General features: G+C 39.4%; 2 protein-coding genes across 6 annotated transcripts in view; both read left to right on the top strand.

Annotated features, from left to right (window-relative positions):
- Nucleotides 1-1,041, top strand: part of sh3rf2 (SH3 domain containing ring finger 2) — a 31,761-nt gene extending 30,720 nt beyond the window's left edge. For all 5 annotated transcript variants that reach the window (XM_012855875.3, XM_021312625.2, XM_012855727.3 and 2 more), the window contains 2 exons: nt 18-325; nt 424-1,041. In XM_012855875.3, the coding sequence (XP_012711329.2) occupies nt 18-325; nt 424-604 (489 nt within the window). In that variant the 3' untranslated portion in view covers nt 605-1,041. The remainder of the gene's footprint in view (nt 1-17; nt 326-423) is intronic.
- Nucleotides 1,042-2,653: 1,612 nt separating this feature from the next.
- The window catches only part of kif3a (kinesin family member 3A), a 33,693-nt gene continuing 17,688 nt past the window's right edge, over nt 2,654-18,658 (top strand). The window contains exons 1-8 of the mRNA XM_036127038.1: nt 2,654-2,835; nt 7,061-7,334; nt 7,522-7,666; nt 13,408-13,492; nt 13,631-13,736; nt 17,422-17,561; nt 17,688-17,885; nt 18,474-18,648. Coding sequence (XP_035982931.1) covers nt 2,830-2,835; nt 7,061-7,334; nt 7,522-7,666; nt 13,408-13,492; nt 13,631-13,736; nt 17,422-17,561; nt 17,688-17,885; nt 18,474-18,648 — 1,129 coding nt within the window. The 5' untranslated portion in view covers nt 2,654-2,829. The remainder of the gene's footprint in view (nt 2,836-7,060; nt 7,335-7,521; nt 7,667-13,407; nt 13,493-13,630; nt 13,737-17,421; nt 17,562-17,687; nt 17,886-18,473; nt 18,649-18,658) is intronic.

Below are 18,658 nucleotides of genomic sequence, written 5' to 3'. Positions count from 1 at the left end.
TCTTTGCATTTCCCAAGCCTCCGAAATCAGTGCGGTTCCTGACAGATGAAGAGTCTCCTCCTCCTCCAAGACATCGGACCTCCTCCTGGTCATCGGGCTCACAGGTCCACCCAAACTGCCGTCCTGGGTCCCTCCCTCTAGAGGTGTGGGCCCCGTCCCTCACCATGGGAAGAGACGGCCCAGGGATCATTCTCAGAGAGGGAAAAGGTCCGGTTCTTAGGAAGGGCTTCGAGACGCCCGTCCCCGATCTTAACTCCAACCCACAGAAACCGTTCCACTCCCAGCCGTCGCTGTCGGCCCTGTCTGCTCAGTTCAGCCCCATCAGGTAAACTTCAGTTTGGGGTCTCCACCCCCGCAAATTAAACACACTTCTGAGCCATTATTGATCCGACTGTCTGGTGTTTTTTTTTTTTTCCTTTCAAGACACAGAGTGACCACAACACATTTAGCCCAGACAGACTCAGAGCTCAGTCTGCTTCAAGGAGAGGTGGTCTTGGTCCACAGACCCCGGCCTGACGGACGCATCCTCCTCACGCAGGAGAGCAGCGGACAGACGGGCATTTTCCACAACACTATTCTTCAAGCCCTTGAGAGGCTTAGCTGACTGTGTATTATGGCTGAATTTATGAATATTCCTATTATATCTGTTCAAATTGCCAAAATGACTTAATGGACCAACTGAACAAAAGGAGCATTGATGTCCAAAACCCAATCCTGCCAGATGACAATCATATGAAACAGGTTTTTTTGTTGTTTTTTTTTTGGACCGGAGTGGATGTGAGAGCGTGGGTAAAGTCTCCAGAGATATATTTTCTGTTCTGCAATGTGTGTGCATGTTAGTGACACGTGATACTACTCAAGTTTTGCACTAAAACCCCACTTCAGGATCCTTGCTTTATCTGTTACACACTATGGTGAGTGCCTTTTTTAAAAAGCCACCAAGAAAAAGGAAATATATATACATATATATATTTGTATATATTTAGAGAAATTAAGTAAATTATCTGTAATGCTTTTGTGCAAATAAAGTATGCTTCCAGAACAGTTAATGTTGCGTTCTTTTTCTTCCAACACCCAACTTGTCTTCAATCCATGTTGATGAACTTATGAATTGTTTAGTTCCAGTGTTATGGAGGTTATGAATTAAATTGGCCCAACAAAGACCACAGGGAAAGGAAAAAGGTGCCTTGCAGGAAGGCTACAGTAGTTGGAACAAAAAAAGTGTAGGGGAATTAAATGCAGGTGAAGAAAGAAAACTTAGCTCCAGGCTCATTATGACATTTTCAATGAGAGTCCTCATATTTACATACAGGACTTACAAAGGGCAAGACAGTCATTGTTGACAGGCAGGCAAACCCTCCTGGACTCCTATCCTACAAATCCTTCAGTGACTTTGCTGATTATTTAACAGACATAATTCTGAGGACAAGCTACTGGTGACCTCTAGAATATTTAGTGAGTGTAGATTCATTATAAACAGTTAAATTATGCATCTTAAATAGAAAACTGCTCAGGTCCTGAAATCTGCCACCTGCTGTCTTGCCAACAAGTTTTCAGATGTGCTGCCCCCTGAAACCTTGCAGAAAACTACTAACTTTTTTTTCCCACATCCTGAAAACTGCAGCGATCAAATCTCTTTGAAAGAAACCATAAGCATCAACAATTGTAACTCCTCCTTTTTCAGAAAAAAAAAACTTCAAGCGTTTTTTTTTTTTTGGTCAAGATTCAACCACACTACTAACCCCTTTACTTAGCTTTTACAATGATGCATCAGAAAGTTCTCTAGTGTCTACTGGACCTAAGTCCTGCATTAGAAATAGTGACTCATAACACTCCTTTGTTAGAAACCTTGGTGGGTTTCTTTGGTACCATGCATAAACAGAACAGATCTTGACTGGCAGAAAATTACTACTTTGTGTCCTTTTTGTATTCCTAAACTCCAGCAAACTATAGAGTACTATATCTCTTACCTTATCTACCCGGACAAAAATATTTTATGTGTGTGTCAGCACATGACCACAGTCTACTACAGTTACTGAATCAGTGTCCACAATAACCATCTGTATTCTCCAGCCTAATGCAAGAAGAGCTGACGTTGCTGCTTTAGGTCCCAGAACTGCAAGGTTAGAAATCAACACTTAATTGAACTGCAATCAGAGAGGCTTATCACCAAAGAGTGTAGAGACCATGCTTGGTCTAAAGTATAAATAAGTATTTACAGCAACGGGACCAAGGATTGCAACGCTGGTTATTTTGTTTGCACAGCATTTCCCCCAATTTTCTTATATATGCAATAGACTAATAGTTTATTTCAAAGCTTTTTGCAGATACATGGGCCAATAAATGTTTCTGCATTTTAAAGTTTTGATTAAGAAACTTAAGAAATTCATGTCGAAGTTTTGGAAAATTGAGTGACTAAGAATTTAAGCGGTGGGCTACATTTTGAGACTAGCTATTTTATATGGATTTTGCTGACTTAACAGTTTACAGTCACCCTTTATGATATTAATATAATTCAAATTATGTTTCAGTAAACTGCAGGGTTACCGAATTAACGTCTGCAAAAGCATGCTAATAAATATTAACTTTATGCCTGCTGTATGGAAACCGTGATCCATTGTGTCCTGTCGAAACCGTTGGATGGACGCGCATGCGCACGCCGACTGGACGAGACCTTCACAACAAGCCAATGGCTATGAGCTATTGAAGAGGATGACAACGTCGCTAGTGCATTATTTCAACGAACAGTGACCCAAAGTCAAATGAGCAGAACCCCCACAAGCGTGTAGAAGCCACTATATATATATAAACACAGTCTACATCCTCACCATGCCGGTAAGTCGCCACGCCTGCTTGCCCCTTTTGTGTGTGTGGTTTGTAAGCAGGGTTCCTCCCTTCCTCTGTTGATGTGATGCTAACCCCGGTTAGCACAGTTAGCCTACCTGCTAGCCGTTGCCAAGACACGGAAACGTTAAAAGCCTCGCGCAGTAATTGAAGCTACTCGGCTCCGATGGACGTATATAATTTGTGTCTGCTTATCTGTAGCTGTAAAGACGACGGGTTGTGGCGTGTATATGTAGATGCGGACAACGGAAGCCCTGATAAAGACACGTAAAATCCAGCAAATTCATATTTTATAATAGCAAAAATAATATCGCAGTGCAAATTTTTACAAATGTTTTACTATTAATTTAAATACTAGATTCCTGTGCGAATAATAAAAAATCACGTGCTAAGAATTGCTTTAAGAAGATCCCTCTTTGCACAGTTATTGTCAGTTCCTTATGCAACAATAAGCTCCTAGTCTTCTGCGGGAACGCTTCACAGGACTGGAGCATTAAAAAAAAAAAAGAAAAAATAAAGTTTGGCAATTTCTCTGATCGGTCTGTTCCAGCACACTTGAATCAAATGAATCTTCCATTCGAGTCAGCTGGGTTGGAGATCGATGATGGAGGTCCCTTCCTCTATGTCACCCACAGTCCTGCATCCTCTCATCCCTTTATCAGGGATCTTCAGTTCCAGGCATCGAGGTCGGGTGTCTCTGCTTTAACACACTTGAGTCAAATAACCAGTTCATCAGCAGGATTTTGGAGACTTTGTCTGCATGAGGAGCTAATTTAGCCGCCTGATTCAGGTGTGTTGGCCCATGGACACCTCAGGACACCGGCCCCCTTCTGGGACTGGAGTTTGGCACCCCTGCTTAAATTTTTGTGATGCTAGAACAGAAAATGCTTTTTTTTTTCTTTTTTTTTGTTCTGGCATGCCTCCCAATTAACTGATCAGCATGTAGCCCAGGGGTCACCGACCTCTTTAAAACTGAGGGCTACTTCATTGGTCCTGTATCATACTAAGGGCTGTCAGTGCTGACCTTTGAATTTGATGAGTCAGAGCCCACCTTACGTTTATGTAAAATAAACATATATTTAATGCTTTTTTTTTAATATGGTGATTTTTACATCTATGCAACTTAATTTAATTGCAAAGGAAGAGCAACGGAATAAAACAGCGTTTAAGATGCAGATCACTGGAGGGCAGGGGATTTTTATTTATTTATTTATTTTTTTAGAACAGGCTAAAGAGCACCACATGCGGTCTTTGGGGTCTACCTGGGCGGACACCGTGTTGTTTGCCCCTGATGTGGACGCATTTAATGGTTGCTATGGAGACATGCCGACCCCTAAGGTGTCACTCTTTGGCAAAGTGTTTTGTTTGCTTCCCTTACCATCTGTTCATGGCTGTTGATGAATGAAATGAGCCTCTGTTTTAGCTCATATTTATACTCCAAAAGACAAAACAAAGTCAAGAATTATGAATGAGAAGTTCCTTGTCGGTCTAATCCACTTTAAATAAGTAGGTTAAATAGATTAAAACAATGCAGCCATTACATACATTTAAAAGGGGTTGTTAATCGTTCCACTGGGGATTGATTATTATTACTTTTGAAATAATTGTTTCTTAACAAGGGACTTTTCTTCTTATTGAATAAATGTTTTGTTATCGGGTGCGTCCAAAAGGTTTGCTTGTGTCCAAAGTTTCCAGGTTTTGTGTGCCCACCGTTATTTTCCAGCATGCCTTAAGTCTCCTGGGCCTGAACGTTACTGATTATTTAACAGACACAATTCCAAGGACAAGCTACTGATGACCTCTAGAATATTTAGTGAGTGTAGATTAATTTTAAACAGTTGAATTATGCATCTTTAGTAGAAAACTGCTCAGGTCCTGAAATCTGCCACCTGCTGTCTTGCCCACAAGTTGTTTTCAGATGTGCTGCCCCCTGAAACCTTGCAGAAAACTACTAACTTTTTTTTTCCCACATCCTGAAAACTGCAGCGATCAAATCTCTCTGAAAGAAACCATAAGCATCGTAACTCCTCCTTTTTCAGAAAAAAAACTTCAAGCGTTTTTTTTGTTGTTTTTTCTTTGTCAAGATTTCAACCACACTACTAACCCCCTTTACTTAGCTTTTACAATGATGCATCAGAAAGTTCTCATGTCTACTGGACCTAAGTCCTGCATTAGAAATAGTGACTCATAACACTCCTTTGTTAGAAACCTTGGTGGGTTTCTTTGGTACCATGCATAAACAGAACAGATCTTGACTGGCAGAAAATTACTTCTTTGTGTCCTTTTTGCATTTCTAAACTCGAGCAAACTATAGAGTACTATATCTCTTACCTTATCTACCCGGACAAAAATATTTTATGTGTGTCAGCACATGACCACAGTCTACTACAGTTACTGAATCAGTGTCCACAATAACCATCTGTATTCTCCAGCCTAATGCAAGAAGAGCTGACGTTGCTGCTTTAGGTCCCAGAACTGCAAGGTTGGAAATCCTCAAAAAACTCGACACACAGTCGTTAATCTCTAAACCGCCGGCAATAAAGGGCGAAAACCTCTTAGTGAAAAAGGTCTAAATTGCTGGATGTTACAGACCTTGTGCCCCTCCACCAACTACAGGGACTGGTCATATAATTAGAATATCATGAAAAAGTCGATTTTTTTTCTTCTTCAATTAATTCATTCAAAAAGTGAAACTTGTATTTTATACTAATTTTTTGCTTACATACTGATATATTTCAAGTGTTTATTTCTTTTAATTTTGATGATTAGAACTGACAACTAATGAAAACCCCAAATTCAGTAGCTCAGAAAATTACTTAAGGGTATATAACCACGTTATATGCTTAAAAAGAGTAAAAAAAAAAAATGTTTTTGTACTAACAAATTGAGCAGCAACAATGCATAAAACATCAAAATAACAACTAATATGCCAGCATGACTTGATAATCTTTCATAAAAACTTTGTATGCAACCAGAGTGAGCTACTGACGTATGAATTTAAAGTTAAATGTTGGGGCTATGCACCTTTTAAGCCCAATACAAAAACAGGATTTCCAGAAATGTCCTTTTCCCCCTGATTACTGCAGCAATGCGGCGTGGCATGGAGTCCATCAGTCTCTGGCCCTGCTCAGGTGTTATGAGAGCCCAGGTTGCTCTGATAGAGTCCTTCAGCATTGTTAGGTCTGGCGTATCACATCTTCCTCTTCACATACCCATAGATTTTGTATTAAATGTTTTTACCCCATCTTTTCCTTCCTTTCGCCTCTCTATTGATGTGCTTGGACACAGAGCTCTGTGAACAGTCAGCCTCTTTAGCAATGAGCTTTTGTGTCTTGCCCTCCATGTGCAACGTGGTCGTCTTTTGGACAACTGCCGAGTCAGCAGCCTTCCCCATGATGGTGTCGCCTACAGAACCAGACTGAGAGACCATTAAAAGGCCTTTGCAGGTGTTTAGAGTTAATTAGCAGATCAGAGCGTGGCACCAGGTGTCTTCAATATTGGACCTGTGCACAATATTCTAGTTTTCTGAGATACTGAATTTGGGGTTTTCATTAGTTAGAATCATCAAAATTAAAAGAAATAAACAATTTTATATCAGTCTGTGTGTCACGAATGAATAGAATATACAAGTTTTACTTTTTGAAAAAAAAAATCAGCTTTTTCATGATATTGTAATTATATGACCAGCTCCTGTATTTGAGGATGCCCCACAGAGGCTCAATAGGGTTTAGGCTCGGAGACATGCGTGGCCCGTACAACACTGTTGCCCTTAGTCTCTTTAGCAAGGCAGGGGGTCGTCTTGGAGGTGTGTCTGGGGCCGGTAGCATGTTGCGGTACCGCCCTGTGGCTCAGTTTCTGGACCACAGAAACTGAGCCATCATGAAGGAACCATGAATACCTGTCTTTGTACTCCTCACCTGATGGCCGCCACACACGTCCTACAATCTGAACCGAAGTTTATCTTGGTCTCATCAAACCACAGGGCATGGTGCCAGTAATCCACGTCCTCATTCTGCATGCCTTCAGCAAACTGGGCTTTCGTGTGCATCCTTTAGAAGAGGTTTCCTTCTAGGGCGACAGCCATGCAGACCTGTTTGATGTAATATGACATAAGAACATATTTACGAGAGTTTGCGGGGTGCACATCCCGCCCTATGTACCAGCTACGTCCAAAAGTCCATCTGTCAACGGATTTGTCTTGTTTTCCCCATTTCAGAGCAGTAAGGCTGAGAAACAGGAGGTCAGCGATAATGTCAAAGTTGTGGTGAGATGTCGTCCCCTCAACCAGAAGGAGAAGATGATGGCCCACAAGCAGGCCGTGGTAGTGGACGAGATCCGTGGGACCATCACCGTGAACAAACTGGAGAACCCCCACGAACTTCCTAAGACGTTCACCTTCGACACTGTGTTTGGACCGGACAGCAAGCAGCTGGATGTCTACAACCTCACAGCCCGCCCCATCGTTGACTCGGTGTTAGAGGGCTATAATGGTATTACTATTTAATTAAACCAGCTCTGTCTTAATTGGTTAACTATCAATCATCGCAGATATTACTGGAATGTGGGTTATAACAAACATGTATGTCCCTCCTAAAGCTAACAATTTGTCTTTTTCGGTTTTCACAACCCATTTTATATTGAGTGATGGGATTTTGTTCTTTATTTCCCCATTTTTAGGCACAATTTTTGCATACGGGCAAACTGGCACGGGAAAAACCTTCACCATGGAGGGCGTCAGGGCCGTACCAGAACTCCGAGGCATCATTCCTAATTCTTTTGCTCATATTTTTGGACACATTGCTAAGGCAGAGGGCGACACCAGGTATGAATTCAACATGAAATGAATATACACTGCCTAGCAAACATTTTCATACTCCATTCCACATTCTATCACACGACAACCACAAACCTAAAGATAAAGCAATTATAGTCTTTACTAATTTGAGTTTTCACATCTAGAGACTGACATTTTTGCCCCTCATTGCAAAATAGCTAAAGCTCAGCCAGATTGGCTGGAGCGTGTCTGTAAACATTGGTTTTTGTTGCTCCACAGAATCTGAACTAAATTCAGGTCTGGACCTTGACCGGAGGATTCTAACACATTTATTCTTTAGCGTTCCAGTGTCCTCTGGCCATACGGTTTTGTAAGTAGGGATGGGTCCGTTTCACATTTGAACTGATAAGGTACCCATACCCGGTACACTCTTTTTTTTGAAAATAGGTCACTGGGTGGGTCTGAAAAGTCGCTACATACAGGACTGTCTCAGAAAATTAGAATATTGTGATAAAGTTCTTTATTTTCTGTAATGCAATTAAAAAACATGAAATGTCATACATTCTGGATTCATTACAAATCAACTGAAATATCGCAAGCCTTTTATTGTTTTAATATCGCTGATTATGGCGTACAGCTTAAGAAAACTCAAACATCCTATCTCAAAATATTAGAATATTTCCTCAGACCAAGTAAAAAAAATAAAATTATAACAGCAAAACAAAATAAAACATTTGAAAATGTCCATTAATGCACTCAGTACTTGGTTGGGAACCCTTTTGCACAGATTACTGCATCAATGCGGCGTGGCATGGAGACAATCAGCCTGTGGCATTGCTGAGGTGTTATGGATGCCCAGGATGCTTCAATAGCGGCCTTTAGCTCATTTGCATTGTTGGCTCTGGTGTCTTTCAGCTTCTTCTTCACAATACCCCACAAATTCTCTATGGGGTTCAGGTCAGGGGAATTAGCAGGCCAATCAAGGACAGTAATGGCATGGTCAGTACACCAGTTACTGTGAGAATCTTATGTCGTCTCTTAACCACTACCATACTTGTGATTTAGTTTACTGAACCAAGCTGAGTGTTTTTCAAGGCTCAGGAAACCCTGCAGTGTTTCGAGTTAATTAGACGATTCAAGTGATTAGTTGAATAGCCTACTAGTATACTTTATCACAATATTCTAATATTTTGAGATAGGATATTTGGGTTTCTTAAGCTGTAAGCCATAATCAGCGATATTAAAACAATAAAAGGCTTGCGATATTTCAGTTGATTTGTAATGAATCCAGAATGTATGACATTTCATGTTTTTTAATTGCATTACAGAAAATAAAGAACTTTATCACAATATTCTATTTTTCTGAGACAGTCCTGTATAAATTTGCTAAATTGGCAGCAGTGACCAGGTGCTTCCTCAGGTTAGAAGTATTCCCGCCGCTGGCCTTGCTCTTCACCTCCCAGATATTGCAGCGAGCGTAATCTGCAGCACATTTTGAAAAGTGAAGCCAGATTTACCTGCGCTTTCTATCGGCTTCTTGCTTTGTTGGACCAGCGGCTACTGACGTCATCACACTCTCGTGCGTGCTACGCTGTGTTCATGTTCGTCATGGAAAATCGCCCACTCTTCCACTCCCTCAATGTCACAGGGACGACCTAAATTTCTGGTGTGAATGTAGACCAAAAATTCACTTTTGGTCTCACTTGAACAGGCACACATCTTTGGCTTTTAGCAAACTGCAAATACAACTTCTAATGCCTTTGTTTTTATCACTCTTCTCTAAAGGCCTGACTTGTGGAGTTCACACCTCATTATTTATTCTTGGTGTTCATGAGGCTGTTTGCTGACTAATGGGTCCTGTTTACCGGTCAGGTAACATCTGAGGGGAATTTGCTGCACACTTCTATTTTTATCTTCTTTTTTTTTTTTTAATGCATCATTTTCCTTTTACTTTGTATTTGGTGTTGGTCTATCACAACCCCCCCCCCCCCTCCACCCCTTTGAGAAAAAAAATAGGAAGTTTTGTTTAACTCAACAAAATGTGAAGAGGTTTGAATTAGGGCTGAACAATTAATCACATTTTCAATATAATCGCGATTTAAAAAAACGCAATTTCCAAATCGCAGAGTCTGCAATTTTTGGCTATGTAACAATTAGGGAATTAGATGCGTCCATTAGGTGTTGGTAAAATGTTTAAAGTGGGTTTGCCTCCACATGGAAGGGAAGACAGTTGCAGCAGTGAGATAATATAATTTTATTACTTGTTTTAGAGTTTATATAATCATACATATCATTAAGTACAGGTCAATCAGTTTAATACATAGACTTGCTTGTTGGTTGCTTTATGTTCAACAAGGAATTATGTCTAAATCAACTAAAAGCTGTTCTCTTGAATAATATTCTGATTAATAGAAACATTAAAAGTTCTTGTTTAAAATAGTCCTTGTTTACAAACATCTTTATTTAGACGCCATTTTTGTTGCTTGTGGTTAACGTAGAGAAAAGTCAAAATTGCAATTTTGGTTGAAATATATTGTTGGCAGAACGAAATCATTTCTACTCTGAGTTTAGATGCTGCGGGTCTTTTAGCAACTGAAATGATTTGTTGTTTGTATATGTTTAAAAAGACATGATAAATTAAACTGGGAAAAAAAATCGCATTAAATCGCAATATTAAGAAAAAAAAATCGCAATTAGATTATTTTCCAAAATCGTTCAGCCCTAGTTTGAATAGGGGTGAGTAAAAATATCTATTCAACACTACATTGCAATAAAATGTTTTCCCAATTCATTATCAATTCAGAAAATCCTCTGAATCAGTTAGTGTCACTGGGTTCATGGGCGACAGTTTCCAATGATGACACATTGTACAGGCGAGACGACAAACAATGCAAATGTAAATAAAGTAAATGTTTTTACTGCAGTGTTAATACAGTGGTGGATTGGGACTACCGGAGCGCGGAGGTCCTGTCCCGATCTGCCCCGTAGTCGCAACACGCTCTGCAGCGCTTCAAACCCCTTCTACTCCTTCTCAGCGTGCGGCCGCGGAGTGGACCTTTTAACACACGAACAACCACTACAGGGCAAACCACCCGACTGAGCAGCAGATATCAGAAAAACTTGTCCCATAAAGCCCGGCCAACCAAAACAAAAACCCTCTGTGAGGCTTATTCTAGGCAGTCATGAAGCCTCTACCCTCCCAGTTTGCCCCCGGCATTTAACAGAGAGATGCTCGGTGCTGTGGATCTAGCTCGTCGTGTCATTCCTCCGCCACCGCGGAGCAATAATTGTCAACCGCCGATGCTATGAGCAACACTTAATAGGTCCGCATAAGTCATGAAGTGGCGCCGCTGCTAAAAAGTTGAGAGGTTAAAAAAAAAAAAAAAAACCGCCTCCAGCAAGTGCAGCAACGCATTCAGACGATTCTGGCTTTTACCAAAGATGAATCTGATAAAATGCTAGAGAGTGGTAAGATTATAGATAGTGTCGTAGAAAGCGGTCAGTTTCTGCAGAGGTTACTCATTAGGTTCAAGTTTAGAAGTTATTTTGTTGCAAGGAAAGAAACTGGGGCTTTGTTATAGTTTATGTTTTAGGCTATATACTGTATGTTGTTGCTGTATATTCTATAGGCCATCTGAGAATAGAAAATGTCACTTTAGCACTGTAGCTGATATATCTGTTTTTTATTTTATTTTTTTTAAAAAAATTCGACCCAACTGTTGAAAGGCCAGTCTGTACTGTAATCATCTTACGTTTGCTCTCTATGTTCATCACAAATAGCGCCGTGGTAATGCTTTATTTCCAGAGGTTATTGTTCAAAGATTGTGAGAATTATCCCAGTTTCTCAGAGGAAAGTAGAATCATTTTGGTTTATATGCACTTTTGCTTCAATGTTAATACAGTACTGTCATACTTTCACTTTTGTGCTCCATGTTGATTTTTGATTGCTCAAAAATAATGTAGGCACAGAAGTACACTGCCTGGCCAAAAAAAAGAAGCTCACACACTGTAATATTTCTTTGGACCGCCTTTAGCTTTGATTATGGTACACATTCTCTGTGGCATTGTTTCAATAAGCTTCTGCAATGTCACAAGATTTATTTCCACCCAGTGTTTGCATTAATTCTTCACCAATATCTTGCATTGATGATGGTAGAGTCTGCCCGCTGCTCAAAGCCTTCTCAAGCACATCCCAAAGATTCTCAGTGGGGTTAAGGTCTGGACACTGGTGGCCAATCCACGTGTGAAAATGATTTCTCATGCTCCCTGAACCACTCTTTCACAATTCAAGCTCGATGAATCCTGGCATTGTCATCTTAGAATATGCCCGTGCCATCAGGGAAGAAAAAATCCATTGATGGAATAACCTGGTCATTCAGTATATTCAGGTAGTCAGCTGACCTCCTTCTTTGAGCTCATACTGTTGCTGAACCTGGACCTGACCAGCTGCAGCAGCCCCAGATCACAGCACGGCACCCACAGGCTTGTACAGTAGGCAGAAGGCATGATGGGTGCATCATTTCACCTGCCTCGCTTCTTTCTCTGATGCACCCATCACTCTGGAACAGAATGATCTCCTTAGATGTTTTCTCTGCTTGATGCATGCCAATGATTTGACCCTTTTGAAACAGGCTGACGTCTGAAATGAGAAGCAACTCATTGCACCAGTTGGGGTTAAATAACTTGTTGCCAGCTGTAACATAATCCTTCATGCAGTAATTAGGGAGTAAATAGGGAGGCTCGTACCTGTTTGCTTAGTTCAATCCAGGTGGCGACTTCTTTTTTTGGCCAGGCGGTGTATAATGGCTGTTCATATAGACAACATTTAAATACATTTCTAAATTCTAACTAACGACACAGATACTCTGTATATAAATTGTATACTTCTTACAAAATAAATCAAAATCAAAACATTTTAATCAAAATCGAATCGATATTGAATCGAACTGTGAGATTCTTAACAATACCCAACCCTAGGTGTGAGGGGCAATAATGAGGAAATGCATCTTCAGGCACTGCTGGAAAGCAGATTTGAGAACTTAATATGAACATTATCTTTGCCTTAGCTGTGATGAAAGCTAGTTAAGATTGCGTTTCTGGAGAATGGCGGTGTTCAAAAGACCCTTCTTAAAAGAAGAGATTTGAGAACACCAGGGGAAACATCCTAACCGTTCTAGAGAAGGATTAGGATGTTTAACAACACTCAGTTTATAAATACAATTTGCTTTAACAATCTAGAAGCTCATCCTAGGAATAAAAAAAATAAGATCTTGTTTTTAGAAATGATTGTGGTTTAATACCTTTCCCCCTTCTTGCAGCTGATAACGACGAGGTTTTTCATTGGTTGATAAACAGCTTTGATCATCATTTAGGAAAATGACTCAACTATAACTAATACCCGTAACCTTACTTAAAGTTGGAAACAGAATGTCTTGCTTTCTTTTCAGAAGTCGTGTTGTTTAAGCAAGCCATAGTAGTAAACATGTTGCCAAGCTCTAGCCATAATTTGTCCTACATATTAGTTGCAGTTACATAAATATCATTGTGCTTATAACCACGGGAGAGGTAAAGAATTTCCCATGTATTACTCAAAACTTACTAGAGATGAGACTTCCCTTCACATAGATTACTGCTCTATTGAGTTAGCTCTTTTTTTCTCATTTAGATTGTGTAAGCAGAGTAAAAACCTCTATATATTATGTACACAGGCCTCTTTCACTGGTCTCCACTGTGACTTATTCATTGCATATTTCACCATTTAATTTGATTTCTAATTTTGCCTTCAACAGATTTTTAGTTCGTGTTTCCTACCTGGAGATTTACAACGAGGAAGTGCGGGACTTGCTGGGCAAAGACCAGTTGCAGAGGCTTGAGGTAAAAGGATCTTGATATGTAGTGACTGATTATAATCTCCTAAAAGGCACCTTAATCATTTGTCTTTGCTGTAGCTTTAAATTTGGGTTTGCAACTGTTGCAGTTTTCTTTGATAACTACCTGTTTTTGTTTTTATAGGTCAAAGAAAGACCAGATGTTGGCGTGTACATCAAAGACCTCTCTGGTTATGTTGTAAACAACGCTGACGATATGGACAGGATTATGACACTGGGCCACAAAAACCGTAAGCAGAGCTATTGAATAAATTCTCAAACACTATTCATCTATTTTAAAAAAAGCAACACAGTACCTAGAATAACTCTGTTGCTGCAAGAATTACTACCGCAGTCAGAAGCTCACATCCACCCCTTATGGGTGTAAATGTCATAATAAGTGTGTTATTTGAGTTGGTATTTTTCCATGTTAGATTAATGCAACGGAATAGAACGTCAATCATTATATCTGGCTGGATATTGGACACTCTTGCCGTCTAACGGTATTGAAGTTTTAACCATAACAGAACAGCAGTGGTGGGCACAGTCGCGCTAATCCCAAAAAAACAGATAATTGTGGTGTTAGCTTTTCGTCCATCGCATTATTGTTCACGACAAGTTTAGAAACTGCTTGTGCACCGGTTAGCGTCCACTTTATTGGATTTCAGTTCCTGTAATCGTGAAAACAACGTTCCAGACACTCGTCTGCTATTTACGTCACTCTCCTGGCTCTCTCTACATAATATACCTCCACACAGACATGACAGCAGTAGCAGTCATGGCTTAATAAAACACATTAAATTAAAATGCTTTAGCAAAATAGGAATCCTGACACATGTATTATATTAATTTAAGTGTTTGGTAAAATGGCTACTCAAGTAGTAGTTGTTGGATGTAATTTGATATTTAAAAATTAGATAACCAGACAGGCAAAAATATAAGATAATGTTCAAATTCTAGAATCTAAATTCTAGAATTAAAGACTAAAATAAAAGTTATACAAAAACAACATAATTCCAAAAAAACAAAAATAATGCAGAAGAAACACTTTTCCAAATCCATTTTTTCTACACCAAGCTTATGAAACCAATACCCACAGTAGGTAATATATATTTGTTAGAACAGTCCTTCCACTGAAAAGATCTACTGTTCACAGTATATTCTCTTGACCACCAAATAGGAAATAACATGAAAAAAAAACAAAGCTTGTGTTTAAACAAGAAATCTGAATTTAACATTAACTGTAAATGTGTCTCTGGTAGATTTGTGGTTAAAACAAATGTTTTTTTTCCTATTCAATTACGTTACTCATGGTGGGTAGAGTTGCCATTAATTTTACTCTAGAGCAGCGATATTTCTTAATATTATTCAAGTTAAATGAAAAAGTACATTGAAGTTAAACTACTCGTAAAAGTAAGTTATTTTAGGTACTAATGTTAATTTATTTGTGTAGAAAAAAAAAATGTCCGCCACACGTCTTTTCAGCCAATAAAAAAACCTTGGACATCTTTGATTTTCAACCTATAGCTACAGTAAATAGTTGGTGCTTTTTGTGGGTCAAAATATTCCTGTTTAACCAAACATCTGAGATGGTGCGTTCAAAGCTTATTTCCTTTAAATGTAGCGGTTATCACATACAGTTTTAACTGTAATTTCATTTTGATATAATGTTACTAATCGTCAGAAATGTTAGCAAAGTTATCGTTAAAACCAGTAATCATTTTATCCTCTCTTAACAATGAATTTAGCAATAGAGCAGTCTAATTATCATATGATGTTGGTGAGTTTTAATCAGATGTGATACTTTGCTGAATCTATTTGATCTTGAAACATCTTTTTATGATTGTTACTTAATACTCCTTTATTGGATTAAGAAAAAATACTCAGGGGGTGCCATACATCAGAATGGTACACAGCTCAGCTTATAAAATGGATATTGTGCACAGCTGATAAAAATTTAGTTACACTCTGAAAACACATCTGATCTCAACTGAAAAAAAAAAACATGCTGGATGTATAAAGGTGTTAGGAACAAAAGGATGCCCCATCATTTGATGAAAAAGTAGGTTATCAACCCACAGAGGGTAGTAAACCGAAGTCACAGGGAAACTGAAACCGAACAACAAATGCATCAGAGTGATTAGCTGAAAGATCACTGCAGGAAATCAGAAAGGTACTCAGCAGTTTGTTTGGCCTCTACGTGCTTGTAAGCATGTCTGACAAGTTTGAAGCATGCTCCTTATGAGATGATGGATGGTGTCCTGGGGTATCTCCTCCCAGATCCTGACCAGAGCATCACTGTGTTCCTGGACAGTCTGAGGTGCAACCTACTTGTGTTGAATGGACCTAGACATGATGCCACAGAGATGTTCTGTAGGATCTAGGTCAGGGTGGCAGAGAGGCCAGTCAACGGTATCAATTCCTTAAACTGTTGCCTCTGAATTTGACAAATCTAGAAGGTGTTCTGTTTTCTAGCTGATTTATTTCATTACTTAGATGCTAATGCAAATATTCTGTGGGGTGGTAAAGGGCTAAATACAATTAAAGTATACCATGTTAATAATATTGTCAACTCTTTGGACATGAACCTTAATAACAATACTTTTGGGATGTCTTCGAGACAATCTTTCAAACCGTGACCAATCTAAGGCTAAATGATTTTGGGTTATCATGCTAATGTGACATTTTTGTTGAATGTTGCAATAGTATTATTTGTGGTAAATCTGCTTTTACCTTACCGTTCTCTTTATTTTGTCGTAATGCTTCCAATACTCTCTTTGACCTTTAGTCTATTGGGCCTTCTCGCTGTAAACGTAATTTATCTTTGCCTTCCAAGTTATGAACTCTTGGCATTCCAAATGGCTATATATATATATATATATATATATATATATATATATATATATATATATATATATATATATATATATATATATATATATATATATATATCGTTATTGTACACTTTTATTGCAATGATCATATATTTAAATAATAATAATAATAATTGAACTTTATTGATCTCACAATGGAGAAATTCACTTCTGCATCTTAACCCATCACCCTTGGGGAGCAGTGGGCTGCTACTGTGCGGCGCCTGGGGAGCAATCGAGGGTTAAGGGTCTTGCTCAGGGACCCAGAGTGCCGTGATTGGGGATCGAACCAGGTACTTGCATCCTTCTGAGTGCAAGCACACTGCTCTAACCACTCGGCCACGACCCCACCCCCTAATATTTGTGCTGGGTTATGCAGCCCTTTTGTGGTAAAACGGCTGCAAAACATTTGGGTGCGCGACCTTCCTTCATATGAAATCAGGGGTCTGCGTTTGATGCAACCTCCACCGTGCCACACATGCACGGTGGAGGTTGCATCATGCTGAGGGCGTGCTTTTCCACAAGTGGCACTACTGCATTGCACAAAATGAGTGGAATATTGGAGTACTATCAAAAAATTTCTTTAACTTTGCCTCAAATCAACATTTAAACCAAATGAATTGGGTGTTTTAACAAACCAGCGATTCCAAACATGTCAAACTCGTTTTGGAATGGATAAAGCGGGCTAACATTAAGCTCTCAGAACGGTCTTCCCTTAGGCCGTACCTGAACCCTACTGGAAATTTGTGGACTGTGCTTAAAAGCCGGCTCAATATAATAACTGCGGAACATTTGTTTTATGTTTCTCAAGCATCTCGGTCTGAAAAAAGAGCATTTCACATAAATCGTTTAAAACCAACACCCTGTGTAACGTTCATGCTTACTATGACAGTATGTAAACATCTGACGGAAAATGAAACGTTGAATATATATATTTTAGGATCTTTTGCATTCATTCAAACATTTTGCAAGATTTCCATTGGTCGTTACAAACCTTTACTTTTAGCCTGCATTTGTAAATGTTAACATTTGAATTGATCAGTATTTCTTTTTGTTTGTTTAGGGTCGGTCGGTGCTACGAACATGAATGAGCACAGCTCCCGCTCTCATGCCATCTTCACCATCACCATCGAGTGCAGTGAGAAGGGTGTAGATGGCAACCAGCACGTGCGCATGGGGAAGCTTCATCTCGTAGATCTGGCAGTATGTATTTAGTAACAAAAAAAAAAAAGTTATTGTATTTGAAAGCTAAACTTGCATATAAGCCTCACTACACATGTCATATTAACGTTGCCGATTCTTTCAATGCTTGCATCATCCCAAATATAGGGTTCAGAAAGACAAGGCAAAACTGGAGCCACAGGTCAGCGTTTGAAGGAAGCAACGAAGATTAATCTCTCCCTCTCCACCCTGGGGAACGTCATCTCTGCCCTGGTGGACGGAAAGAGCACACACGTTCCCTACAGGAACTCCAAATTGACCCGTTTGCTGCAGGATTCACTGGGAGGAAACTCCAAGACCATGATGGTACAGCTAGAGTTCGAACGCCGTACCAGGAGGCTTTTTAATGCCATCGTCATGTCTCACATGCATTATATGTTAGGCCTTGTTATGGTTTACAGGTACATCCTAGTAAAATAGGAATATGCCTTGCTGAGAGGCTCTTTTGTAAGATTAAAAGTACTTTTTATGATTAATATCCTTAGTAGGCGTGAGAAATACTTTTCATAAAGCCCACATTTGTGTTTGAAATGTTTTTTTTTTTATTGATCTGATGTGATATTCTAATTCTAAAATGTTGTGTTTTCCATAGCTTCTAAGTTGATAATCATAAATTACCAGAAAGGAAGGCACAAAAACAGCAGTCTGTGTGTAAATTATCTATATTATATTTACTTTAGTCAACTGAGTAGCTGAAATAAGTGAACTTTTCAACAGTAATCTGTTTTATTGAGATGTACCTTTTTATATAAGACTGTAAACCGTTGTAGTTGGTCTAGTTTGGTTTGGTTGGCCCAAGTGAAGAGACCCCGTGCAATCAACAGGACCGTTGTGTTCGCATACCCAGTGTTGACCTTAGCTTAAAATTTTACACAACAAACCTTTTCCTACCAGTGTGCAAATATAGGCCCTGCAGACTACAACTATGACGAGACCATCAGCACCCTGCGGTACGCTAACCGGGCTAAAAACATCAAAAACAAAGCTAGAATCAACGAGGATCCCAAGGATGCCCTTCTACGGCAGTTTCAGAAAGAGATCGAGGAGCTCAAGAAGAAACTGGAAGAAGGCAAGAAGCC

This window comes from Fundulus heteroclitus, chromosome 23 (genome assembly GCF_011125445.2).
Source record: "Fundulus heteroclitus isolate FHET01 chromosome 23, MU-UCD_Fhet_4.1, whole genome shotgun sequence".
NCBI lineage: Eukaryota > Metazoa > Chordata > Actinopteri > Cyprinodontiformes > Fundulidae > Fundulus > Fundulus heteroclitus.
The sequence above is the reverse complement of the archived record's forward strand: the minus strand, read 5'-3'. Positions and strand labels throughout refer to the sequence as shown.